The sequence below is a fragment of the Cydia splendana genome, chromosome 7 (assembly GCF_910591565.1).
Source record: "Cydia splendana chromosome 7, ilCydSple1.2, whole genome shotgun sequence".
In the NCBI taxonomy this organism is placed as follows: Eukaryota; Metazoa; Arthropoda; class Insecta; order Lepidoptera; family Tortricidae; genus Cydia; species Cydia splendana.
In genome coordinates, this window is record NC_085966.1 from 10,056,421 (window position 1) to 10,083,418 (window position 26,998).

Here is a 26,998-nt window from a genome sequence, read left to right on the forward strand (position 1 = left end):
AAGTTTTACCAAATATTTCAGTTCAATCAAAATCATCCCTCACTCTTTTGGGCTCACCGATCTTTGGCGAAGCTATCGCACCTGTTATTAACTGTAAACTAAATCTTTTTAACAGTACATCAGAGTTACTTTTCAAAATAAACCCGCATATAGCTCTCTTCATCATCCGTTTCTGTCTATTCACCCCAAAATTCGTGTATTTGCTACGCAGCTGCCCATTCTGGAAGTTTCCCTCTATTCTTTCTTCCATTGATACCTCCCTTCAGGCCACGCTATCCAAAATTTTAAATATACAGTTTGATACTAGGTCGTGGACCCAGGCAGTTCTCCCAATTAGGTTTGGGGGGCTCGGAGTTCGCACTTCGGCCAGCTCGGCTTTACCTGCTTTTCTGTCTTCCGTGTACGGCTCGCTGTCTCTCATCGGTGTCATTCTAAACCTTCCACAGATACTCGATGATGAGGTAGCGAGCCTCAGGGAGGCCAGAGAGGCATGGTGTCAGTCATGCCCGAGTGCGGACATCCCAGACGCCAGGCACATTCAACGGGCTTGGGACTCCCCTCGCCTAGAGGCAGTCCATGCCACACTTATAGACAACAGCCCGGACGACTTTGATCACGCTCGAATTCTGGCAGTTTCGGCCCCCGAGTCGGGGCACTGGTTACAGACTCTCCCTTCCAAGGCAATAGGCACGGTTCTGGACCCAAGTAGCCTAAGAATAGCAATAGGCTTGAGGCTTGGGTCCAGAATATGTGTTTCCCACACATGTGCCTGCGGCAAAAGCGTGGACCAGCTGGGCCGGCATGGCCTCTCTTGCGCAAAAAGCGCCGGCCGCATGTATCGCCACGGCACTATCAACGATTTGGTCCGTCGCGCGCTTGCCACCGTCTCTGTGCCTGCAGTTTTAGAACCAGTGGGCATGGCTAGAGATGACGGCAAGCGTCCCGACGGAGCAACGTTAGTGCCGTGGAAATTAGGAAGAGCCCTGGTGTGGGACGCGACGTGCGTTGACACCCTTGCACAGTCCCACATCGGGGCGACTCGCATCCAGGCTGGCGCTGCGGCTGACCAGGCCCAGATTCTCAAGCGCCGCAAATACTCGACCTTAGTTAACGACTATGAGTTTGCGGCGCTCGCAGTTGAGACTCTGGGACCTTGGTCATCCGACATGAAGGCATTCATGAAGGCTTTGTCGGCGCGGCTGGTCGACTCCACAGGGGACCGTAGGGCTGGCGCGTACCTCTCTCAGCGTATCGCCCTAGCGGTACAGAGAGGTAACGCCGCCAGTGTAATGGGGTCCATGCCGCAGGCCGAACTTTTAGACGGGGCATTTCTCTTATGATTGGGTCCTTTATAGGTTTTTTATACTGTATTTATAGGTAGTTTAAATTAGTACTAATTTATTTATTTCATTTTTAATTCTAGTAATATCTAGTTTAGTTTAAGTTAATTTTAATACAAATATACTTAGTTGTTTATTTACATTTCCCGAAATGAAAACATTCGAAGAGGATTGAATTAATTCTGTTGTCTGTAGAAGTTGCGAGTTTAAAATCCTTATTTGCTTCTGAGCGTTAATTTAACTTCAATAAAGCGTAAAGGGTACACCCACACGTATAAAACAATACGAAACAAACACCGACGTTTCTGTCGGTTCAATTTTGCGGAAAGTCTTGTAATCTGCGTAATAGCCGTGGCCTGATTAACCCCCTTGTAGATAAACGTGCTACAAACCTCAATTAGTTAATAATCATTTGTCCTTATCTGTCATTTTGACTTATGTGGTTGTAAGAAAGGAATAAAAATACAATTTAACTAGAATAGAATACAATAGAATAGAATCTTTATTTGCATAGAATAAGTACATATTATTATTTTGTGTCCACAGGTGTAATTTTGACAATTTGTTGCTTATTCTGCTATATGTATATAATAATAGTAGCATGCAAAATTTTACACAAATTCAAATTTAAATACTTAATAACAATTTCATTTAATTAACAATTTTGTTCATGAATAGTTTCATAGAGAAAGTCCTTCAGACAATAATAATTTTTATCTAATAAATAACTGACAAACCTTCTTTTAAATTTATTTAAAGGTAGCTCCTTCATGCAATTCGGTAGCTTATTAAACAATTTAATGCACATTGCAAAACACTGTTTGTTATATAGTGAAGTGCCGGGGAATACATTACATACTAAATCAGGCCCGGAAAGTGTTGAGAATAAGGGGGTAAGACAATAGTAGACGACCGCTTCTCCGTACAAAGGTAGTCCTTGTTTTTCTTCCTGGGTTATATTTATAAAAAATATATTTTCACACAATTTAATGTATATGGATCATATGTAGCTATCAAAGACATATGTAACTTCGTATAAGACGAATAAAGTCTAAGGAAAAAACGTGCCTCGGAATTCAAGTAAAAGTCATTCTCGAATAGATGCCGCACACACCTTTAGCCTATCCTCGGCTAGATGGCGTGACGACACCGTTTCATATTTAACAATTTTAACACATAGATATCAGTGAATGAATATGGATCAAAATGATATAAAAATAATAAAATCATTTATCCATATATATACATTTTTTGATAACTTTATACGTTTTCATTTTGAGTTTTAGTCGTGTGTCGATAGATGGCAGTAAATTTACAGTGACTACATAATTTACAATGACAGGACCCCTCTATACTATCTATTCTTTTTGGTAGCTATGCTCTGCCCCTTCCTTTGATTTCGGTCGTCCCCTTTCCTCTTAAACGGAAAAGCGTTTAGTTTACCTATTTGTAACTAAATAGGTAATAGTCGTAAATGTACCTATACATGCGTTTAGATTTTGCGGAATTTTATTTTTATTACTTATTTATGTTATTTTTGATTTCAAATGATTACAATTTTTACAAATCGTAAAAATTGTAATCATTTAATTAACTTTTTTAAGAATTTTGTGTAAATATATAATAATCTAGTGTAAATATATTATGTACATATATCCTTGCTTTGCCCTAACAGGGGCCATGTGAAACTGTTTATATTGTGTAACATCTATATTACCATGGTCGCAATAAAGTATTATGATTATGATTAGAGATAAAATTTTGAGCCAAAACTTAATCTAATATGTACTAAGGTAATGAGGTTATTAGATAATTTTAAGATACCTACCTGATTATGTAGATACTGAGTAAAATTGTTGGTTCCCCTATCTTTGGCATAATTTTTTTTTGTAATAATTCTATTGTGCATAATAACTTTAGGCATAATATACTGTTAGCATAAACTCACTTGGTATTGATTGTTGCGCATACGTACTCTACGCATAATTTTTATTGATCGAAGTGTCTTTTGGCATAATTTTAATGTCCGAATCGAGACCTGGTATCTGTTTCATTCCGCATAATTTTATTTGTAATAATTTATTTTTGCATAATTCGACATTAAGCATAAAGTACTACAAGCATAAAATCTTATGGCATACAAATGTTTTGCATACTTACAAGAATCATATACATATGTTGTAGGCCCAATATTTTTTCGCGAAAATTAATTCACCGAATGTTTCGCAATTCGAGGCTATTATTTCTCATAATATCATTTCGCCGAATAACAACAGTTTGTTTTCATGGGGTCGCAGTTCTAACCTAACCTAACCCACTTTTCTGGCAATAGTTCGTTTTCTTGGGGGTCGCAGTTCTAACCTAACCTAACCCACTTTTCTGGCAACAGTTTGTTTTCGTGGGGTCGCAGTTCTAACCTAACCTAACCCACTTTTCTGGAAACAGTTCGTTTTCTTGGGGGTCGCAGTTCTAACCTAACCTAACCCACTTTTCCGGCAACAGTTTATTTTCGTGGGGTCGCAGTTCTAACCTAACCTAACCCACTTTACTGGCAACAGTTTGTTTTCGTGGGGTTGCAGTTCTAACCTAACCTAACCCGCTTTTCTGGCAACAGTTTGTTTTCGTGGGGTCGCAGTTCTAACCTAACCTAACCCACTTTTCTGGCAACAGTTTGTTTTCGTGGGGTCGCAGTTCTAACCTAACCTAACCCACTTTTATAGCAACAGTTTGTTTTCGTGGGGTCGCAGTTCTAACCTAACCTAACCCACTTTTCTGGCAACAGTTTGTTTTCATGGGGTCGCAGTTCTAACCTAACCTAACCCACTTTTCTGGCAACAGTTTGTTTTCGTGGGGTCGTAGTTCTAACCTAACCTAACCCACTTTTCTGGCAACAGTTTGTTTTCGTGGGGTCGCAGTTGTTACCTAACCTAACCCACTTTTCTGGCAATAGTTTGTTTCCGTGGGGTCGCAGTTCTAACCTAACCTGACCCACTTTTCTGGAAACAGTTCTTTTTCTTGGGGGTCGCAGTTCTAACCTAACCCACTTTTCCGGCAACAGTTTGTTTTCGTGGGGTCGCAGTTCTAACCTAACCTAACCCACTTTTCTGGCAACAGTTTGTTTTCGTGGGGTCGTAGTTCTAACCTAACCTAACCCACTTTTCTGGCAACAGTTTGTTTTCGTGGGGTCGCAGTTGTTACCTAACCTAACCCACTTTTCTGGCAACAGTTTGTTTTCGTGGGGTTGCAGTTCTAACCTAACCTAACCCACTTTTCCGGCAACAGTTTATTTTCGTGGGGTCGCAGTTCTAACCTAACCTAACCCACTTTACTGGCAACAGTTTGTTTTCGTGGGGTTGCAGTTCTAACCTAACCTAACCCGCTTTTCTGGCAACAGTTTGTTTTCGTGGGGTCGCAGTTCTAACCTAACCTAACCCACTTTTCTGGCAACAGTTTGTTTTCGTGGGGTCGCAGTTCTAACCTAACCTAACCCACTTTTATAGCAACAGTTTGTTTTCGTGGGGTCGCAGTTCTAACCTAACCTAACCCACTTTTCTGGCAACAGTTTGTTTTCATGGGGTCGCAGTTCTAACCTAACCTAACCCACTTTTCTGGCAACAGTTTGTTTTCGTGGGGTCGTAGTTCTAACCTAACCTAACCCACTTTTCTGGCAACAGTTTGTTTTCGTGGGGTCGCAGTTGTTACCTAACCTAACCCACTTTTCTGGCAATAGTTTGTTTCCGTGGGGTCGCAGTTCTAACCTAACCTGACCCACTTTTCTGGAAACAGTTCTTTTTCTTGGGGGTCGCAGTTCTAACCTAACCCACTTTTCCGGCAACAGTTTGTTTTCGTGGGGTCGCAGTTCTAACCTAACCTAACCCACTTTTCTGGCAACAGTTTGTTTTCGTGGGGTCGTAGTTCTAACCTAACCTAACCCACTTTTCTGGCAACAGTTTGTTTTCGTGGGGTCGCAGTTGTTACCTAACCTAACCCACTTTTCTGGCAACAGTTTGTTTTCGTGGGGTTGCAGTTCTAACCTAACCTAACCCACTTTTCTTGCAATAGTTTGTTTCCGTGGGGTCGCAGTTCTAACCTAACCTAACCCACTTTTCTAGCAACACTTTTTTTGTTGGGGTCCGCATCTGCTCCGGTGCTACGGGCATAGTAGCCCCTTCGCCCTTGCATAGCAAAGCGCAGGCGCTAATGCTATGTGCTCTGCGCTTTGCTACGGTGGGCGAGGGCTGCTTCCCCTCCGCGCCTCCGGCTTTTTACATACACTCTAGAGGTAGAACAGACAAGACCACGTGGATAGTGGGATGCTCGGATTCGGATTTTTTTGTGAGCTTAAAATATGTATACATCCAAAATGCCAATAATATGTTCCGACCCAAAGTTTCACAAATACAATAACAATGTTTTTTTACGAATTATAAATGTAGGCAGAGCTTTTAGTTACGGCTCTGCGTTAATGAGTCAGTCAGCCACATATTTAGGTGCTTTGTGCATTGTTAAGTATAAATTAGACTTGGATTATACAATCTGACGCTTTCTTTAATTTTAACATTCGTCGAAAAACCTAACCTAACCTAACCTAACCTTTTTTTTTTTTTTTATGACGAAGTGGGGAATGCTTTTACGCATCCCTCCCAGGCCTTGGGGAAGGCCATAATGGGGAGGGTATGTGGGACTCACTCTTTCGGCTCCCTCTCCTAGCGAGAGGGAGGGAAAGAGAATACCCACTAAACCCCACTCCGGCGTCTCACCCTCTCAGACGTTGTATGGGGGCATCATGGGCTCGCGCAGTCATTCTTCCATGATGCCCCCCGTCTCTTCCCGGCATTAGGCCGGGGAACCCGCAGTAAAGGAAGGGAGAATCAGGGACGCTTCTGATTCCCCCTTCAGCCGTGTAGGGCCGTGCAATGTGGGCCTCAACCCACTGGCCCTACCGAGGGAGGACGCGGTTCACCGCAGCGTACTGCGCGCGTCTTCTCCCTCTTCGTCTCTGCCGAAGCGGGTGTGCTTCGGCCGCGTCTTCGCGCTCCCGCTCCGCTGCCTCCTTCTGCGAGATGACCTCCTCGCAGAAGGAGACTATCGCCTTCCATTTTCTCTCGCTGCCCAGCATGGCCGCAACGACGCTGTGCAGCGAGAGATCCATCGTTTTTATTGCTGCCGTTAGAGTACGGCGCTCCTCATCCCAACGACTGCAGACCTCTAAGGTGTGTTGGGCCGAGTCATCAGGGTCACCGCATTCGTGACACTGGGGCCCTAATTCCCTCTTTATGTTGTGCAGGTAATGACCGAAGCAGCCGTGTCCGGTCATTACCTGCGTTGCCCTATATGATAGGGCCCCGTGTTTCCTCTTCAACCACTTTTCTATGTAAGGAAGGACTGCCCCTATGGTGCGTGTTCCATAGCGGGAGTCCTCCAGGCCGGCTTCCCATAGTTCCCGGAGCCTGTCCTTAGCCTCTCGGTCTGCCCGCTCTACCGCTTCTGGGTCCAAGTACTCTCCTCGAGCCCTGGCCTCCGCCCTCAACACGTATCTCTCCGCTAGGACCTGGGCATCGAGCTCCCACGGAGGAGTGGATGCAAGGAGACACGCCGCCGCATGGGACACTGTTGAGTAGCCCCTAATTATTCTGAGAGCCACCTAACCTAACCTAACCTAACCTTTTTTTTTTTTTTTTTTTTTTTTACATGGGGAATGCGTCTACGCATACCGCCGGGCCTGGGAGAAACCCGGGCGATTATGTGGGACTCAGGGCTGTAAAGAGGCCCCACTACCCACTAAACCCCATGGTGTCCTCTCGCCGCTATGGATGCGGGGTTACGGGGAAGCTCGCGCAATGCGTCCGCGACCCCGCAGCGGCTATACTGACTGGGATCCATACCCCCTTTTTTTTTTTTTTTTTTAGTGATCTTCCCTGTGGAAGCGCTTCCGGAACACAAGGTTGCGCATACCATCTCGGGAGCCAGCGTCATGGGCGGGGACGCCCCCATGTCCGCCGCCCGCTGGCTCTCATCAGGGCGGCAGGTTCCGCTCATGAGCGGCACGTCTGCGGCCTATGCGGCGGCGGCGCATTGGGTCAGCCTCGGCCCGGACTTCCCGTTCGCGCTCGGCCGCCTCCTTGTCTCCCATGACGTGCTCGCAGAACGTGAGCACAGTCTCCCACGCACTTTCGCTGCCCAGCATGGCCTGAACTACGGCTGGCAGCGAAAGGTCTTGCCCTACCTGGGCGACCAACTCCTCCCGTTCCTCGCCAAAAACTGGGCACTCAGCCAGTGTGTGTTGGGCCGAGTCTACGTCGGCTCCGCATTGGTGACACTCCGGTGTCGGTTCCCTCTGGGCAACCTTGTGCAGGTAGCTGCCGAAGCAGCCATGCCCCGACAGTACCTGCGTTAGTCTGAAAGTAAGGACACCGGAGCGTCTTTCAACCCAGTCCCGAAGGACAGGGCGCACCGCCTCTACAGTGCGGGTGCCAGCCCTCGACCGTTCGAGCCGCTCCACCCATATCTCCGTCGCGTCTTTTAGCAGCTCGGTGCGCCGCTTCGCCACCTCCTGAGGTGCTTTCGGGTCACCCCGAGCTCGCGCCTCTCCGCGCCACTGGTACAGCGCCGCGAGCGCCCTCGCGTCCAGGTCCCAGGGCAGAGAACCGGCCAGCACGCACGCGGCTGCCGCGCTCACTGTCCGGTATCCTCTGATTACCCTCAGCGCCATTACCCTCTGCGGTCGTCGCAGTTGGGCAATGTTGTGGCTGCTGAGGGAATCCGCCCATACTGGGGCACCGTAAAGTGCCATTGAGCGCAACACACCCGTGTATAAGCGGCGGCATGAGGCCTTGGGCCCTCCCAGGTTGGGCAGTATACGCCCAAAGGCCGCCGCTGCGCGCAGTAATTTGGGTGCTAAACGCTCAAAGTGAGCCTTAAAGTTCCACTTGCTGTCAAGCAAGACGCCGAGGTAGAGTAACGTCGGCCTGACAGCAATTGGAACGCCTCCCACAATAATTTCTGCGCCGCCTGGAGGCGCTCTTCGCGGGCCGAAGAAACAAATGGCCTCGCACTTCGTTAGCGCCACATCTAGCCCCAGACGCCGGATTCGGGCCACACAGTGGGCGACTCCCGCCGTCGCAAGCATAGCTGCGTCGCGGTATCTGGGTCCTCTGGCCGTCACGAGCGTGTCGTCGGCGTAACACGTGACATCAACTCCACGCAAGTTTTCCCCCCGTAGGACCCAGTCATAACCTATGTTCCACAGGAAACCTTTTTTTTTTTTTTTTTTTTGATGACTCAGGGGGAATCCTTTATGGATCCCACTGGCCCGGGAGAAGCTCAGTGGGTATGTCCGACTTCCACGGACTAAACCCCCTGGGGTGTTCCGCCGCGCGCTTTGTTGGCGGGGTTACGGGAACTCGATTGTAGACCTCCGATACCCCGTCGGCGTTGCTCTTGCGAGCCCATCATTTGAGGCTGCTCTAGCAGCTTACTTCGCTGAAGGCTCCTCGGAACACTTGAGGGCCTTCCAGCTCGAAACCTCTTCAGGCGAGTGATGGAACTCCCGACCCATCACCCGCAGGTTCCCGTTAAGGCGGCATTATCCTTGCTGCGAAGGCTCTTCTCCGCCTACCTGGCCTCCTTCGGCGCTGAGGAAGCGAGTTTGCGTCGTCCTCGCGCGATCGTTCTGCGGTTTCCTTTTGTGTCTAACCTAACCTAACCTAACCTAACCTAACCTAACCCACTTTACTGGCAACAGTTTGTTTTCGTGGGGTCGCAGTTCTAACCTAACCTAACCCACTTTTCTGGCAACAGTTTGTTTTCGGGGGGTCGCAGTTCTAACCTAACCTAACCCACTTTTATAGCAACAGTTTGTTTTCGTGGGGTCGCAGTTCTAACCTAACCTAACCCACTTTTCTGGCAACAGTTTGTTTTCATGGGGTCGCAGTTCTAACCTAACCTAACCCACTTTTCTGGCAACAGTTTGTTTTCGTGGGGTCGTAGTTCTAACCTAACCTAACCCACTTTTCTGGCAACAGTTTGTTTTCGTGGGGTCGCAGTTGTTACCTAACCTAACCCACTTTTCTGGCAATAGTTTGTTTCCGTGGGGTCGCAGTTCTAACCTAAACTAACCCACTTTTCTGGAAACAGTTCTTTTTCTTGGGGGTCGCAGTTCTAACCTAACCCACTTTTCCGGCAACAGTTTGTTTTCGTGGGGTCGCAGTTCTAACCTAACCTAACCCACTTTTCTGGCAACAGTTTGTTTTCGTGGGGTCGTAGTTCTAACCTAACCTAACCCACTTTTCTGGCAACAGTTTGTTTTCGTGGGGTCGCAGTTGTTACCTAACCTAACCCACTTTTCTGGCAACAGTTTGTTTTCGTGGGGTTGCAGTTCTAACCTAACCTAACCCACTTTTCCGCCAACAGTTTGTTGTTGTGGGGTCGCAGTTCTAACCTAACCTAACCCACTTTTCTTGCAATAGTTTGTTTCCGTGGGGTCGCAGTTCTAACCTAACCTAACCCACTTTTCTAGCAACAGTTTTTTTGTTGGGCTCCGCATCTGCTCCGGTGCTACGGGCATAGTAGCCCCTTCGCCCTTGCATAGATAAGCGCAGGCGCTATTGCTATGTGCTCTGCGCTTTGCTACGGCGGGCGAGGGCTGCTTCCCCTCCGCGCCTCCGGCTTTTTACATACACTCTAGAGGTAGAACAGACAAGACCACGTGGATAGTGGGGTGCTCGGATTCGGATTTTTTTGTGAGCTAAAAATATGTATACATCCAAAATGCCAATAATATGTTCCCACCCAAAGTTTCAAAAATACAATAACAATGTTTTTTTTACGAATTATAAATGTAGGCAGAGCTTTTAGTTACGGCTGGGTACACTACATAATTCCGAAATATTTTATGCCGAATTTTAAAATATCGAATTTTATTATTCCGATTTTTAAATGCTCGACCCATCAAAATTCCGATTGTCGTAATTACCGAACGATGAAAATCACGAAGTTTTATATTTCCGAATAGTAAAACCGACGATTTTTTAAATTCCGAACCACATAATTCCGAATATAACAATTCCGATAGGGAGAAACACCGAATTTAACATTTACGATTTTTGATATCACGAATTCCGAATTGTCATAATTCCGAAATTTTGAATTCCGATTTGACGTGATTCCTATTTTTTAAATTCCGAATAACGATATTCCGAATTTGTTGTCTACTTTTCTGTAAGCAGTAAGTTTCTAGGGGAGGGAGGGTCGCAGTTCTAACCTAACCTACACCTACTTTTCTAGTAGCAGTTGATTTCTGTAAAGGTCGCAGTTCTAACCTAACCTAACCCACTTTTCTAGTAGCAGTTGGTTTCTGTGAAGGTCGCAGTTCTGACCTAACCCACATTTCTAGTAGCAGTTGGCTTCTGTAAAGGTCACAGTTCTAACCTAACCTAACCCACTTTTCTAGTGGCAGTTGGTTTCTGTAAAGGTCGCAGTTCTAACCTAACCTAACCCACTTTTCTGGTATCAGTTGGTTTCTGTGAAGGTCGCAGTTTTAACCTAACCTAACCCATTTTTCTAGTAGGAGTTGGTTTCTGTGAAGGTCGCAGTTCAGTTCTAACCTAACTTAACCCACTTTTCTAGCAGCAGTTGGTTTCCGTAAAGGTCGCAGTTCTAACTTAAGCCACTTTTCTAGTAGCAGTTGGCTTCTGTGAAGGTCGCAGTTCTAACCTAACCCACTTTTCTAATAGCAGTTGGTTTCTGTAAAGGTCGCAGTTCTAACCTAACCCACTTTTCTAGTAGCAGTTGGTTTCTGTGAAGGTCGCAGGTCTAACCTCACCTAACCCACTTTTCTAGTAGAAGTTGGTTTCTGTAAAGATCGCAGTTCTAACCTAACCCACTTTTCTAGTAGCAGTTGGTTTCTGTGAAGGTCGCAGTTCTAACCTAACCTAACCCACTTTTCTAGTAGCAGTTGGTTTCTGTAAAGGACGCAGTTCTAACCTAACCTAACCCACTTTTCTGGTAGCAGTTGGTTTCTGTGAAGGTCGCAGTTCTAACCTAACCTAACCCATTTTTCTAGTAGGAGTTGGTTTCTGTGAAGGTCGCAGTTCTAACCTAACTTAACCCACTTTTCTAGTAGCAGTTGGTTTCCGTAAAGGTCGCAGCTCTAACCTAAGCCACTTTTCTAGTAGCAGTTGGCTTCTGTGAAGGTTGCAGTTCTATCCTAACCCACTTTTCTAGTAGCAGTTGGTTTCTGTAAAGGTAGCAGTTCTAGCATGTCCAAATGATTTAAATGCATTTTTTTTGCAAATCAATTTTAAAAACGGGTGACCATTTAATTACTTCCCTTTTGAAAATCATGAATTTCATTATTCCGAGTTTACAAAAGATCGAATTTCTGAATTCCGAATTATTTTATTTCCGATCGGTCAATGATTTTTCGGAATAGACAAATTCGGAAAAAAATAATTCGGATTTTAAAAAAATCGGAACTTTAAGCTTTCGTTCATATGACAGTCGGATTTTAAGTATTCGGAAATAGCGCAGTCGTGATTTTCTTCTTTCGTGGTTTTCAAAGTCGTGATTTCGATATTTCGGACGTATAAAAAATCGTGATTATGAAAATCGAGGTTATGAAAGTCGGAAAAACATATTTCGGAATATTTGGGTGTTCCCGTTACGGCTCTGCGTTAATGAGTCAGTCAGCCACATATTTAGGTGCTTTGTGCATTGTTAAGTATAAATTAGACTTGGATTATACAATCTGACGCTTTCTTTAATTTTAACATTCGTCGAAAAACATTCTGCCAAATCTAGCTCATGACAGATCATACAAGTTATACGAAATAGAAAGAATCGAAATACGTTTTCTGCGATGTAAATATTCGCCTAAATCCTATTATGCTAAACAGAGTATGCAAATCACATTTCGGACATTTAAACAAACGCTAAATAAAATTATTCGTCTCAAAAGTCGGCGAAAATAATAGTAGTCTATTTAAGATTCGGACTTGCAAACATTCGGCCTATTGCATATTATACAAACTTAAGCTTTCTGCAAATTTAACATTCGTCGAAAAACATTTCTGCCAAAAAGGTTATGGCAGATGCGTTTCGGGTCACGGAAGTTATGCCAAATAGACGGAACCCAAAATTGTTATCACTAGGTATACATTTTAACTTTTAATTGAGGCAAAAATTGAGTTCGCAGAGTTTTATAAATACTTCTGACGTTGGAAAATTTGAATGTATTACACAACACACCTTGTAACGTTATAGGTATACACATAGGTACTTAGATACATAGTCAGGACACAGCCCACGGAATTCAATTATTAAAAATTTTTGATTTAAAAAAGTCGCTTTAACTTTTTTAACGGATGAAAAATGTCGGTACGAACACATTTTATTGAACTTTTTGTTAAACGACCAATCAAAAACTTTACCTGGAAGAAAAAAAATTGAAAAATGTTCATATTAAAAAAATAATACTCTGAAATATGTATTCAACTGCTAACTCGTAATTGTTCCTTATTCCTTAACAAATACAGATTGTTGAAAATCGCGCTAATATCATTGCACTTCTGCAAAATATTTACATGGAATTATAGAAGATAGTCGATTTGATTATACTGCGTAATAGTGATATGTTTTACAAAGCGGCAAAGTTGTTGTTTGACTCCTCGTGCTAATTGAAACTTGAAACTCGAGCAAGCGAAAGATTCAAGAATTGAACCACGAGCGAGTGAAACACAAAATTTTTCAGCACACAAACGAGTTGAAAAGACTAACTGTAAATCTTTTAAAATATAATCAAAATAAACGCTATTAAATATATTTATCATTCAAGTACATGGTAACTTAAAAGCCAATTCCATCAGCCAACATAAAGAATTAACTCAAAATTTGCATCAAATTTACTATTTATGCCCCTCTTGTGGATAAAATGCACCCTTTCCATCAGTTTTTGGAGAATAAAGAGAGTCTTTACGAGCTGTTATGGTCAAAGTAATTAACAAGCTCAACCGAGCTTTTATTATAAAAAGTGCCCACTGTGCGCTTTAGTATTTGGAATTTTCACTCAAAAAAATCCAATCTACAATTTCATCGATGACTAAATTTATTCTAAATAGGAAGACTCAAATAAAGTCAATTATGAAAGCATAAGTATTTTTTCTAGATTTTTAATTTCGTAAAAATTTTGATTAAGGTAAAGTTTACAGAGAAAATCTCAGGCAAATTAAGAATAAAGTTGCTGCCAAGTCCCACAATGGTACAACAGGGAAGCGTAGCGATTACACCACCAACAAGAGGTTATTGGCTCTTTAATACTTATTATGCTTAATATTATACTATTGTAATCAAGTTAGATACGTAGGCGACAATGTTCAAACAGCAACCATAAGCCGTGTTTTTATTGCTTAAATAAAGTAAATTAAAGTCAGGTAATTGCGGCATAAAACAGTGTTACTTGTCGCGTGTAAAACTTTATATTATTTTTCTAACAGCTTCATCTACCGTTGAGAGTAGCTCTTGCCACGCAGTTAGCTCTTTAGGTGTTCATAAAATGTCCATTAAGCGATGATGATAAAAAGTACAATCGGAGTAATAGGGGTAGGTACTCGATTTCAAATAAAATCGCTTCCGTCGAAAAATAAATGGACACTTTATTGTAAACAAATCAGAGGGAAAATTTAAGTTGTTTCTGCTCTGTATTTGTGTGTTGTGTGCAAAAAATAGATGATGTCATTTTAAATTAAGTATAAATTATACTATTCACTTATAATATTATGTAATCCACTAGCTTCATTATGACACAAGTCTCAACAAAAATGATACCTGTAATACCTACGCAAAGACGTGGGTATATAGGTTCATGTTACAGGCAAAAAGAGTGAATATTTACCATGCCCCTTAACTGTTGACTCTGATACCCACAAATAGAATATACTTACGTAATATAAAGAATAGGAACACATAGGAAAAAAGGGCACACGATTATTCCCTACATAATATTCTTATAATAAAAGTCCCGCATACAATATACCGTTTCCCCATTTCCAGTGAGTTTCACTCATAGACAACCTCCCAAAGGCTTCCCATTATGAAGCTTATATGAAGACTTGAAAATGCCTTTCACGACGTTTATTAGTTCTTCATAAAATGTCCACTAACCAATGCATGGTAAAAAATTACAACCGGAATAATTGAGATACTTAGGTACTCAATTTCAAATAAAATCGCTCCTTTGAGCGATAAAATAACACGTACGTAACTGAAATAAATTAAGAGGAAAATTTAACTTGTATTTAATTTGGAGCAACCTAAATGGAGATTAACGCATTCACTGCCAGGGGGCGTGGCCTAGGAACAAACTTATATGACAGTGAACGCACATGTGCGGGGGGGGCAGTGAATGTCGGCTCGATTCAGAAAATGAATTAGATTTCTACTAGACTTCAACAAGTTACGATACGGATAATTTAAAGATATTTGTAAGATAGATATGTCAAATTTGACGTTTCCGCGATTCTGGAGATCGTCTTGAACGATTTCGACAAGTTATGACTTAGATATCCAAGTCACATCTAGTCGATATCTAATGTAAATCTAGTTGATCTCTAAATCGTCTCTAGATCTTGTGATTATCTCGAATTCCGAATAGGCCTGTAAGTTAAAGGCTTATGGCAAATTGCCTAAAATGGCTGTCTTAGCACAAAATATAAAAGGCGCTCCTACACTTGTAAAGTTAAGAGCCACACCAATCAGTTATATCTCATATATAGGTACAACAATCATCATCATCATCATTCAGCCTATATACGTCCCACTGCTGGGCACAGGCCTCCTCTCACTCGCAAGAGGGCTTGGGCTATAGTCCCCACGCTGGCCCAATGCGGATTGGGAACTTCACATACACCTTTGAATTACTTCGTGGATGTATGCAGGTTTCCTCACGATGTTTTCCTTCACCGAAAAGCAAGTGGTAATATCAAATATTTGAATTTTGAATCAACTAACGAATATAAAAAATAATATTTGACCTTTACGCTTAGAAAAAGAACAACAGGTTAATTAAGTACATGTATACTTGATGGTGGTTGTAATAAGGCAGCTCGGTAGACGGTAGGGTCCTGGGCCTTATGGAAACACCTAATATATGTACTTACCCATATCATCAATGAGAGGCGCCATCCGCAGGGTGACGCCGACTAACAGCAGACAGAGGAAGAGTAGGAGGCAGGCGGTCACCATGATGGTGTAGCGGGCCCGTCGAGGAAGCTCGTCGGGGTCAAGGACCTGTAGGTACAAACAATAGGGATTGGAATCGATTGGCAAGTCAATATGGCTTACCCATATTACGCAGTAGGTAGTAAATATTTTTTTTAACAAATAGGGTAGGTATTTGACTGTATTAAAAATAAATTATTTTACAACATGCATGAAATAAAGCAGGTATTTTTAGACACAATTCCTATTTCAAAACCCGTATAAAATTACAAAAAGAAACTATAATTTGATCGTGACGTCACATGCTAGTGTTTCATATAGATTCCATAGTAGCAAAATCGTTTTGACAGTTCGAAAAAAGAAACTGATTTGTATAGTAGTCAAATACCCTATAGATCATGGTCTAATAAAACATGGTCTTCTATTCCCAGAGTGACACAGGCCTACGTCACAATAACATGGCCGCTATATATAGCGCTATCGCATATTATCATATAGCGCTGTCGCATGATGACGTAGGCTTGTGTCAGTTAGGTGACCTAGAAAAGACGGGAATGGAGTACCAGGCGGAGTATATTATTATACCATGCTATAGATCAAATGGGTGGCATAATAATGATCTGGCGCCACTGACATTCTGTGTCTGGCGCACTATCGTCGAGGCGGCCGAGAACGATTCTCATTTAGATTTAAGTATATTATGCACTTAGGTATTCAGTGTTAACGTAAATGAGTGCAAGAATTAGGCTAAGAAGCAACATTCCTTTAAACTTTATGTGTGGACATTGCAATTGCTAGAGAGTAGAATTATTGAATAGGTATTGATTATTGAACAAGGGAGCCAAGCCATCGTAAAATATATTGCTTAAAACTTTGAAACAAGGCGTCGGAACCTGCATTTCGCTTAAAATTAATTCACTGGAAATTATTAGCATGAATTACTAGGTAGACACGCCTGAAAACCATTTTTTTAAAACAACCCCTATTTTAATTCCACCCTCAAAAATCAGACGCGGTTAATGCGATGTTATAATCCCGCTAGGGAACGGACAGTTGTATAATATTCAAGACACGCATACCCATCAACGACAACTGATCAAAACCTTTTATAATAATTTCAATGTAATTACTGAGGTTAGAATCAATAAATGATGTGCCTGTATTACCTACCTACGGAACGGATGTAATGCCTACGTACCTACAGTCGACGCCAAAAATATGTTTACACTTTTGCACCTTACTCCTTTGTAATAAGGCGAAAAATGTACCTAAACCTATTTTTGACGTCGAAAGTACATACGACCGATAGATTCTGACGCTTAGCATCATAAGTGAACCTCAGAACTGCATTAAGCTATTACAGCACGCCCACACTCTCGAGCGGAATCAATTTATAGGCCCCTTTTAAGAGCAACATTTATTGCGAACTTGGCCGTCGCGCTCACGTCAGTATCGATTTTACACGTTTTATTAATTATGTTGTAAATTTTTGTTAAGCAAAAACGTTCTACATTGAAGATTATATTATGTACAACATAAATAAATTTGATTACAAATAGACGAGGGAAACTAAATATTCATATATAGATACATAAAGATTTATTATTATGATGTCAAAGTTTAAATACAATACAATACAGTACAAATCATACAATCTACTTATAAAAATTACAAATGTTAAATTACAAATATATAGATAGGTAAGCTTGTGTAATAATAATTTAAACAAGAACATAGCTTGTACTTCTATTCGTATACACCGTCCCTTGGGTATTGCTTTTGGCATATTCCCGTGATATTTTATAGAAGTAATATTAAGTTAGTAAGTTCACAGTGTTTGGCTTAATTACTGCACGATACTAATAACATACTTCAAAGATTAGTTAGTTGTAAACCTCGCTATTACAAACATCAAACATACACACATGACGAAACTGACAAGCTATTAAATTATGGGAGGTTATGCGAGTAAGTACGAGTAGGTATATGAAGCGCAATCTACATAAGTAATTAGTAATTTAATTAGTTCATATTAGTTAAGATCACGTAGTTTCTCAAACAAGTATCAATAACAGATATTGCAGTAAGTATATCGAACTAATATCGAAATTCGAATCCAAAATGTTATTATATCGAAGGGTTTTCTCTAAAACCATATCAAGTTTCCAGCCTTAACCCTCATCCAGCTAACTTTTCTAAAATAATATTGACACGCCCTCCTCCAACCTCCAACACACAAGGTTGGAGTTCAAAATTAACCCCTCAAAAGTTTGCGTGAACTTAACACTTCAAAGTAGATTGCAGATTGCGTTTAAACTTTGCCTTTACATCAGTTTGTTTAATAGACAGCGTTTACAATAATTAACTTAATTTTGTAGTAGTTTAGGTAAAATTTCAATTAAAAAGGCCAGTTAGGGTGGTATAATCCTAAATGTGTGAATTGTTTTTAAGTGTTTTATTAGTAAAGAACAGTTTTTAGTGTGTTTAGATTTGATAGCATCTCTCTAGATTTACATTATAAGTACTTAGTTTTGTATCTCTATGGAAAAGTGCTTGCCTTCTCCTGTTGTCCACAATCGTCTTAAGACTCTTGTTTTTGTCATTTTGGCTACGGAATCGGAATAAGTTGAAAAGCTTCTCAGCAGCTGCATTTTCCGACAAACATTTTAATTACTTAGTTAATATACTTTATCTGTTTATTCACTGCTCCACGCTCTCATAAAATACTCAACCCGAGCGAAAAATGGTGGCACAGTGTTTTTTTTTTAAGTAATGACCTCTAGTGTATATTCACGCAAACTGGGCAGATGTTAGTAAGGTCGTAAGGTGTATAAGCTTTGTGAGCGCCATCTGGTTCAAAACGCTTAGAACTAAAACCTCTCAGAGTTCTCTAAATTTATACCGAAGTCATGCCTATTCCGTGAGATGGCGCCTTTAAAAATACGTTGTAATATTATGCCGGTACAGAAATTTTTAAATTTCCATTAATTTACTACAGAGGTCGCTACTACCGAATACTGGCAGGAATACCGGCTTGGCACGTAAGCCACTCAACAAGTTCTTTAAATTTTTCGAAGCGTGAAGCATTTGTTATCAATGTAGCCCCGTACAAGGCAAGTAGATGAAGTAGGTCAAAGGTTGAAGTGCCTGGAATAAACATTGTCAATAATAACAGCTTTACTGTGACCAAAGACACTGTGACTAATGTTCGTGTAGATGCAATGATCGCATTGCTTACCAAGTTACCAGTGTGGCACTTTGGTAGACCGCCACTTGCTTGTTGGTGGTGAACGAGCCGGGTCCGGTGCTCATACGGCATCACTGCGGCCTCCAACGTCTTCAGGTTTTCAGCTCTAAATACACAGTGTTCTGACATAGGTTACTTTGCCTGCTAATCGATAACAGAAAGGAAGAGCGTGACACGGTGCTCCTTCGGCAGCATAACATCCGCCCCTTGCCTCAGCTCCGTCGCTATTCCCCCCATTCCAGCTCGAATACTTTCGACCTGTCCAGGACTAATATATATATGTCTCTTACGTGTATAACTTTAGCCTGTTCGTCGATGGCGGAGACAAGCAGCGTGCGGTGTTTTCTCGGCTGCGCGGCGGCGGCGGCGGCGGCGCGCTGTCGCCGTTTACGCCGACGCCGTCGCCGCTCCAGCTCGAGCGCCTCCGGACTGTCCAGATCACTGTCGAACATAACACTGTTTCATGTTAGAATAGGATTATCAATCTTACTTCATACTAAGTACGCAAAATCTCAGTAGACACGCAATTCACAAAATAGATTATTTAATGTAGATTTGCTAAACGTCTAAGTGCCAGTTGCACAAATCGCAGTTTTCAGTGAACTTTTTAGTGAACGTTTTACGTAATATCAAGAGGTTAAATCAGAAATATCATGTGGAAATTAAAACTTTGGTAAGGAAGACATTTTGTTGCCTTCACAAATAACCATTTATTTTCGAAGGTTCTTAAATACGAGTATATTAGACCACCCCCGGTCACCGGTGAGTCCGGTGACCGGTAGAGCTATAGTTGATGATGCATATACATACTCGGGGTGCATGTGCAGCTTGAGGTTCTTATGCTTGCGGTGCTCGTGCTCGCACCAGTGGGAAGGCAGCACCCCGCCCGGGCTGCCCATCATCGACGCCTCTTCTGAAACACCAAACATTGCTATTATTACTCATTACCGGTACTCAGTAATTCTTTACAATTATTATTATTTATTTAATGAGTAGGGAGCGTGTCAGCACAGATGGCAGCTGGAACACCTTCAGCTCGTGACGGATCTTTTTGCGAATATATTCCATCATAGCTGGTTTGGTAGTGCACACCGTTGTATGGGGAACTTGGCACAGTTGATTGTTAGCTGGTCTTGAGCAGATACAGACCGTGAGCAGTCGAGAGCCACCTCCCATTTAGTGGGGGGGAAGGGGGGAAGTTCGAGCCTACGGCGATTCACTTGGAGCAGCATTTCTCTAAAACTATACCTATTAGGGCATGTAGTATATCATTTTCGGATAAATTGAGGATGAGGAATCTATTATATATTATATTTATAAAAGAATAAAGTAGAAAAGACTAAAAAAAATATGTTTAATTTTTTTTTAAATCACCATTTTTTTTAAAGTGTAGCAGGAATCTGAAAACAAAAAATACAGTCGTAAAGCTACACTTATTACGTTTAAAAAAATATATAGTTTATTATATAAACTGTTGATAAATGGGAGATAAAAAATAATATTAAGCGTGGGTCAGAGTGATATCAATGCAAAATAAAGGTGGGAAAGTTACTTATAATTTGTTCTACAATCGTTTTTTATTTTAGTTTTTCTTAAATAAGTCGTAAACGGTAGCCCACAGCAAAAAAATATCTTTTACGTAAATAATCTGTTTCAGATTTCTTATAAAATAAGTGCTACTTTTTTTCGCCAGGATCAATATTAAAAAAAAATATTGAAGGGAGAAAATAAATTCTAAGGTCCCCTTTTTTAGTCATTCGTAAATAACTCGTAAACGATGGCCAATAGCAAAAAATGTTTTATTGCATGAATAATTTACATAAAATTTCCTACAAAAAAGGTTATTCAAACTTTTTCGCTAGGGTCAATATTAAAACCGATATTAAAGAGAGAAAATAAATTCTAAGGTCCCCTTTTTAACCATTGATCCTAGCGAAAAAGTTTGAATAACCGTTTTTGTAGTAAATTTTATGTAAATTATTATTATTTTGTTTTCATATTCCTGCTACACTTTAAAAAAAATGATGATTATAAAAAAAAACAAAAATACGTTTTTTAGTCTTTTCTAATTTATTCTTTTTTTTTGTTAGAAAGTGCATTTTTTGTTCTAAAAATAGATTCCTCATCCTCAATTTATCCGAAAATGATATATTACATGTCCTAATAGGTATAGTTTTAGAGAAATGTTGCTCCAAGTGAAGCGCCGCAGCGTCGAACTTCCCCCCTTCCCCCCACTAAATGAGAGGAGGCTCTTGACGTCTCCCGGTCTGTATCTGCTCATGACCAGCTAAGAATCAACTGTGCCAAGTTTCAGCGCATAGTCACAAAATGCAAGGTGTCGTGCACTAACAAACCAGCTATCACATCGTGGCGGAAACATGCAGGCGCGATACATAATTATACATAGCATCTTATTGGCAGCCCGCAGGCCAGGAAGCTCTTGCAAAGCGCTTTACCGTCCTTACCGCCCGTACCATGGAAATGGATATTCCAATGTATGTACCTACTTCTTTTGTTATGTTATTTTGACATCTAAATTTTATTCTGGAAACATTCTATACTAGTATTTTTTTATACAATTATTTTATGTTTGACGATCTTTTTGTGAAATTCTTAGTATTAAATTTGATCTGTAAAATAATCCAATATTATTATGGAATAATATTAACATCAATAAATAGCTTAAGATAATATATTTGTAATACGTACAATTCATAAGTGTTTGTTGCTAGGCCTACATGAATAAAGTATATTTGAACTTGAACTTGAACACCCGCTCGTCTCCTCCATGTATACTGCTATATGTTTAGAGTGACACAGATATAGTAATAATACTGCTACACTCTGTCGTATAGACAACAGGGTACAGACCGTCCACATGGTCCCGCAGCAGCAGCAGCAGCGGATGCCGCAGGCGGCGCCGTGCCTGCTCGGCGTGCAGGGCGCGCGCCTTGCGCTCCACCAGCGCCACCAGCACCGCCTCGAGCCGCGCCGCGCCCGACTCCTCCGTGCATACTGATTTGTCGACCGTCTGGAACGTTATGGAACAAAATTATAGTAAATTGTATGAAAAGTAGCAGCATGCATATTTCTTCGAGAATAGATTGGATACAAGTAGTCGGTTCAGTTTTAACCCGACCGTTGAATATTTTATTTGCCGTGGCGTAGGTAGTTTATTTATTAAGGTACCTAATCTTTATTGCGTAATACGAGACGATATTCCGAGATTTCCGAGAGCCGAAGTGGAGTAAAACGATAAGATGAAAGAAATGAAAGAATAGGTATAGGTATTAGGCACCTAGAAACACACACAGACGCTCCAAGGCCTAAATATCCAAAATGTTATGCTCTGGTAGTCGGCGATCGGATAAAAAAGTTAAACCAATTTTGTATCTACATCTACATAACACGGATTATTATATTTGCTATCCAAGTTGGAGTCTAGCGCTCTGATTACTCCCCTAAGCCAGAACTCTAACTCCTTATCTCTAATGATGCGTTAACTACTAACTATACCAAGTTTGCATGGAGCAATTAAAAGTTTGCTCACTACGGAAATGTTAGAAGTCGCCCACACGGTGTCTTGTTTACAACAACAGACTGTTGTGCGTCTTAGCATATGGATCTGCGGGAACATAGTTCAGATTCGGAAATCCCCACCAACTTTTAGTATTTGGTATGGCATAATAAACAGAAATGTACAATACCTATGTCATTTAATTTATCGGATGCGCTCTGCTCGCAGACTGTTTGCTATAAGTAATTGACAAACTAGCGAGAAAGACGTGCGTCAACGTGACTACGATTAGTAAACGACCTTCCACTGTCGTTAGACATAGACATTGAGAATCATCTGTACCTACGTAGCCTTTGTATTTTTATTTTAGTGTTTGTGTTCTGTGTTTGTGGATCTCTTTTAGCATTTCCCATAAGTATACGGCCTCAGTGGCGTTCGACAGCATGCAGCGCGTCCAGCGGGGTCTGCAGCGTAGCTTCGAAGGGATTTGAGCAATGAGCACTGAGACCGCCCACATATCGCCCCGCTCGAGCATCCACTTAGTTTGCACGCTGGTCAGTTAACACACTAAGGGGGACGAGTATGTTCCCTAATAATTAGATATAGTACCTATACTATATACTTACTTCGGTCGAGGACTGTCGCATGGTGAGCGCGCGGCCGGCGCATGTGGCCGATCATCGCGTCGTCCCGGCTGCTACCGTGCGCCACCCCGCTTCTGAAAATAATAAGGTACCTCCGTTAGATTTGGTGTCCACCAGAATCAACATAACTTCCCGTCCTCACACAGTAGGTATTTGGTGGACCAACGCTACCGAAGATCCGAAGTATTACAATGGCAAAGTAAACAATAACGAAGTATCTTCTAGATATACCGGGCTCAAAAAACAACTGCCTGGATTAACACGATACATTCGGAGTGCACGTGTACACGACGCAGATTAAATTGCGTTTTGCCACCCAAAACTAAATTCCTAGGGCTATATTCCTTTTAAACTGAAATAAATGTCATATACTAAGAAAAAGTGACCAAGGCCTCCAGTGCCCCAGGCTGGAATCGAGCCAGCGTCCTCTGCTATCGCGGCAGGTTTTTCTTAGTATATGACATTTATTTCAGTTTATTATTTATATAGTAATGTTTTTACTTGAAATAAAAACAAATTAAAACATTTTCTGAAAATAATTTAATTTGTTCTAATACTTCTCATAGTATATTCCCCTTCCCTAGAAATTTAAATGTCTTTCTTATTTGATTATTTTTTTGCCGATGAGCCTTAACCTTATTCACTGCTAAATTGCGCTCGTAGCTTTACCTACATCCTACATCGTAACCTATAGAACAGTTTTGATGTATAAAAAACATTAAAATGTTTCATCACTTTCATCTAACTTGCAATCCAACATTGAAATAGGTCGAAAGCCTCGACACATTATACATTTACCGGCTAAGCCTTTGAAGGCGATCTAGTTCCGCATAAAATGCCACTTGATGTAGACACATTGCGCACGCCACCGCTGAATGGGAACTTGAATACGGATCAACCACTGATTGCTTCACTATAGAAAGCGCACGATCCTATGAATTTAGAAAAGTTACTGCTTTTCATCATGCCAAGCCAAGGCGGGATACGACACGTAACGCGCGTTAATCTCCAAGACTCGTTAAGGAAGAATAAATTGATCCGCATAATCTACAACGTACAGTGACTTACGAGCATGATTAATTACAATAATTACGACGTTTTACGATGAAAAAAAGAAAAATGGGTATCACAAATGCCGCAAACCACCCAATTCAGGTGTATTCAAGTTTACCGCTTGTAAACAACAATAGTTCCATAAACATGACCATTGTTGAAGTACATACGTAGGTGGATATTATAAAATTTTGTGGGATGATACTATAAGTAAATAAATGGTCCGACTCGTGACGAGGTAAACGCTTCGAGCAACACCGGCTTCCGACACATCGGAAGGGAGGGGCCCAAGCGATATCTCACCGTACAAATCTTTCTGCCATTTTTCGCGGGGGGAAAGGTGCACACAGTCGCACTTCTCACACGCTTACATACAAAATCCAATCTGTAATGACGACACAAATACATAGAAAATGACACATGACAAAGACAAATCTTGCAAACCTCGATCTCTTTTTGTGTACTGACGAGTGACAAGTGTCACAACACGCACACTAATTTCGTTGTACGCGCACATTTTCGTTGAAGTATGTTATTGTATTCTGAGAGATGAGAAGTCGGATTTGTCGCTCGACCGATCTGCAATTTGTACTGAGCGAGCAAAATCGATAAATCCAACAATTACATGAGACTAAAATGTAATAATTGTGTTTGAATGTAATTAAACGTATGATATGTAAAAAAAAATATTACATGTGAAATGTAACACTTTCTTTTTGTAAATTTGATGTCCCCGACCTCTTTTTATAACAAAAAACCGAGCAAACAGGCATTTTTGTGCAGCATGAACACACGCGCGCGTCTGGACTCTGTCTAGTGAAAAATCCAAGTGCAACTAGTTTTATTACCCGCGCTAGATTAGATTGACGCGCTAATCTTGTACCTCGGCAGAGGGGAAATAGTGCGAATGCCGCCTCCCTTCCGTGTTGCTCGAAGGGTAAACGTGATTCAATGAGAATCAATCTTGTGGAGGTAATCTCCGGAATACGGACCAGCCTTTCAGTTTTAGGTCGATTTTCACTTCGTAATACTTTGCATGTCAAGAACAAAATGCCAGAGTGATTTATTCAGTAGAACCTCGATTGATTGGTAGGAATAATACCCGCCTACTTTTTTGTGTCAGTTGCAAAGTTTCTTTGTTCCCTCGAGGTTCCGACATGAGGTTTCTATACGAATAAATTATATTTTAACGTGTATTACCTAATTTGAATTACTTTTTAGGGTTCCGTACCTCAAAAAGAAAAAACGGAACCTTTATAGCATCAGTCGTGCGTCTGTCTGGCTGTCCGACTGTCACAGCCTATTTTCTCCGAAACTACTGAACCAATTAAATTGAAACTTAGTACACACATGGAATTTTGTGACCCAAAGACGGACATACGTAACGTAAATAAATGCATTTTAAACATGGGGGCCACTTTTGGGGCGTAAATGCGAAAATTAAAAAATAAAGTTTTTCAAATTTATTATATCGTGTTACATACATATCAAATGAAAGAGCTCTGTCGTAAATAGCTATTAGGGTTCATGTATGTGTTTAATTAGTCTCTACGTTTAGGTTACTATTTTTACTTTTGTATATCATGTTTTACTTTGTGCTCGTATATTATGTCAAATGAATTGCGTGGAATGTTTTATATCTAGTTATAAGTCTAGGATTCATGCTCCTTTCATACGTGCTTAATATTGTACCTATTTATAAGTCTAGGATTCGTGCTCCTTTCATACGTGCTTATAATTAACGAGATTGGCAAAAATATACATTACTGACTCTGCATGATACACCCACTAGTTGAAGAAGGTACCAAACGGCCTTGTGTTTTACTATATAAGGCAGAGCCGTTTCGTGGCTTATTCAGAGAAAAGACTCAGATTTTTGATGATTCATATATTAGATTCCCGCTCCGACCGCCGTGCCGCGCGCACGCGTGCTCGCTCGTACATTCCAAGTGCCGAACGTTTCGCCGCCGCGTTGAGCCTGGCTCCGCGTGCTGGCTTTAGTTATCGTATCATCGCCGCGTCGAGCCTGTCTCCGCGTGCTGGATTTTCAGTGTCGCATCATTGCCGCGTTGAGCCTGGCTCCGCGTGCTGGATTACAGTGTTTTTGTGTTGTACACATACTATAAACGAGACAGTGACTCAAAATTAGAGCCGATTGCAGTGCTGAGTGCTACCAAAATAAGTGCTTATTAATTAAAATCATAGAAAATTCAGTGCGTCCCCCTTTCCCCCCCATCACCCCATCCCCCCCCCGTACAGGGTACTGGGGGAGAGCGAGTAAGCAAGATGGCAACAAAAACAGAAGTTATGGACGGCTTCGTGGAGTTTTACTGTCCACATCTACACGAGCAATGGCTCGAATACAAGGCAAACCTAGCGGCTGAAACCAACGCCGCTCATCACACCGGAGCCCCAGCGGCGGCCCCCCATCAGCCCTCAATGCCCCTGCAGGGGCAGCAGGCCCTGGAACCAGAGGACAGCGCCAGTGACGTCACACCAGTCAATAAAAATAAAGGTAGGATTGCACCCACTCAAATTACAAACTCTCAAATTACGACAGTAAACAAACCAAACCCGGAATACAGACGACGCGACATTGAGGCGCGTTCCCGCGGCGGCCACCGCGCACGCTCGCACTCACTCACGCCGAGCCGCGGTAGCGCGTCCTCTAGACCACACCCTTACAGAGTGAATTCCCCCCCCCACGACGAAGGGCACACCCCCCGATCGAGATCGCGTTCCCCTCAAACAGAAGAAATATTTAGAATTATAACAAACGTCAACACAAAAAGACATACCAAAGACCAGTTAAGCAATACAGACAGCGGCTCTGACATTGAATACACTTCGCTACAATCTGAAGACGATTACGAACAGGTCAAACCTAAGAGAAATAGGAGGAAAAAGCTTTCACCCACCACGCCCCCCCCCCCCCGCCCACCAACCCCCACACTCAATACCATTTTCTCCAAATCGATTCGCA

General features: G+C 41.8%; 1 protein-coding gene and 1 long non-coding RNA gene across 4 annotated transcripts in view; one reads left to right on the forward strand and one right to left on the reverse strand.

The window, feature by feature from the left end:
• Positions 1 to 26,998, reverse strand: part of LOC134792130 (atherin) — a 224,564-nt gene that overhangs the window by 113,517 nt on the left and 84,049 nt on the right. For 2 of the 3 annotated variants that reach the window (XM_063763343.1, XM_063763344.1), the window contains exons 2-6: positions 22,945 to 23,036; positions 21,673 to 21,832; positions 19,612 to 19,714; positions 19,092 to 19,257; positions 15,494 to 15,623 (exon numbers count right to left, since the gene is read on the reverse strand). In XM_063763343.1, the coding sequence (XP_063619413.1) occupies positions 15,494 to 15,623; positions 19,092 to 19,257; positions 19,612 to 19,714; positions 21,673 to 21,832; positions 22,945 to 22,965 (580 nt within the window). In that variant the 5' untranslated portion in view covers positions 22,966 to 23,036. The remainder of the gene's footprint in view (positions 1 to 15,493; positions 15,624 to 19,091; positions 19,258 to 19,611; positions 19,715 to 21,672; positions 21,833 to 22,944; positions 23,037 to 26,998) is intronic. The other variant, XM_063763345.1, reaches the window with a different exon arrangement.
• Positions 1 to 26,998, forward strand: part of LOC134792135 (uncharacterized) — a 688,366-nt gene that overhangs the window by 44,679 nt on the left and 616,689 nt on the right. The window lies entirely within an intron of this gene.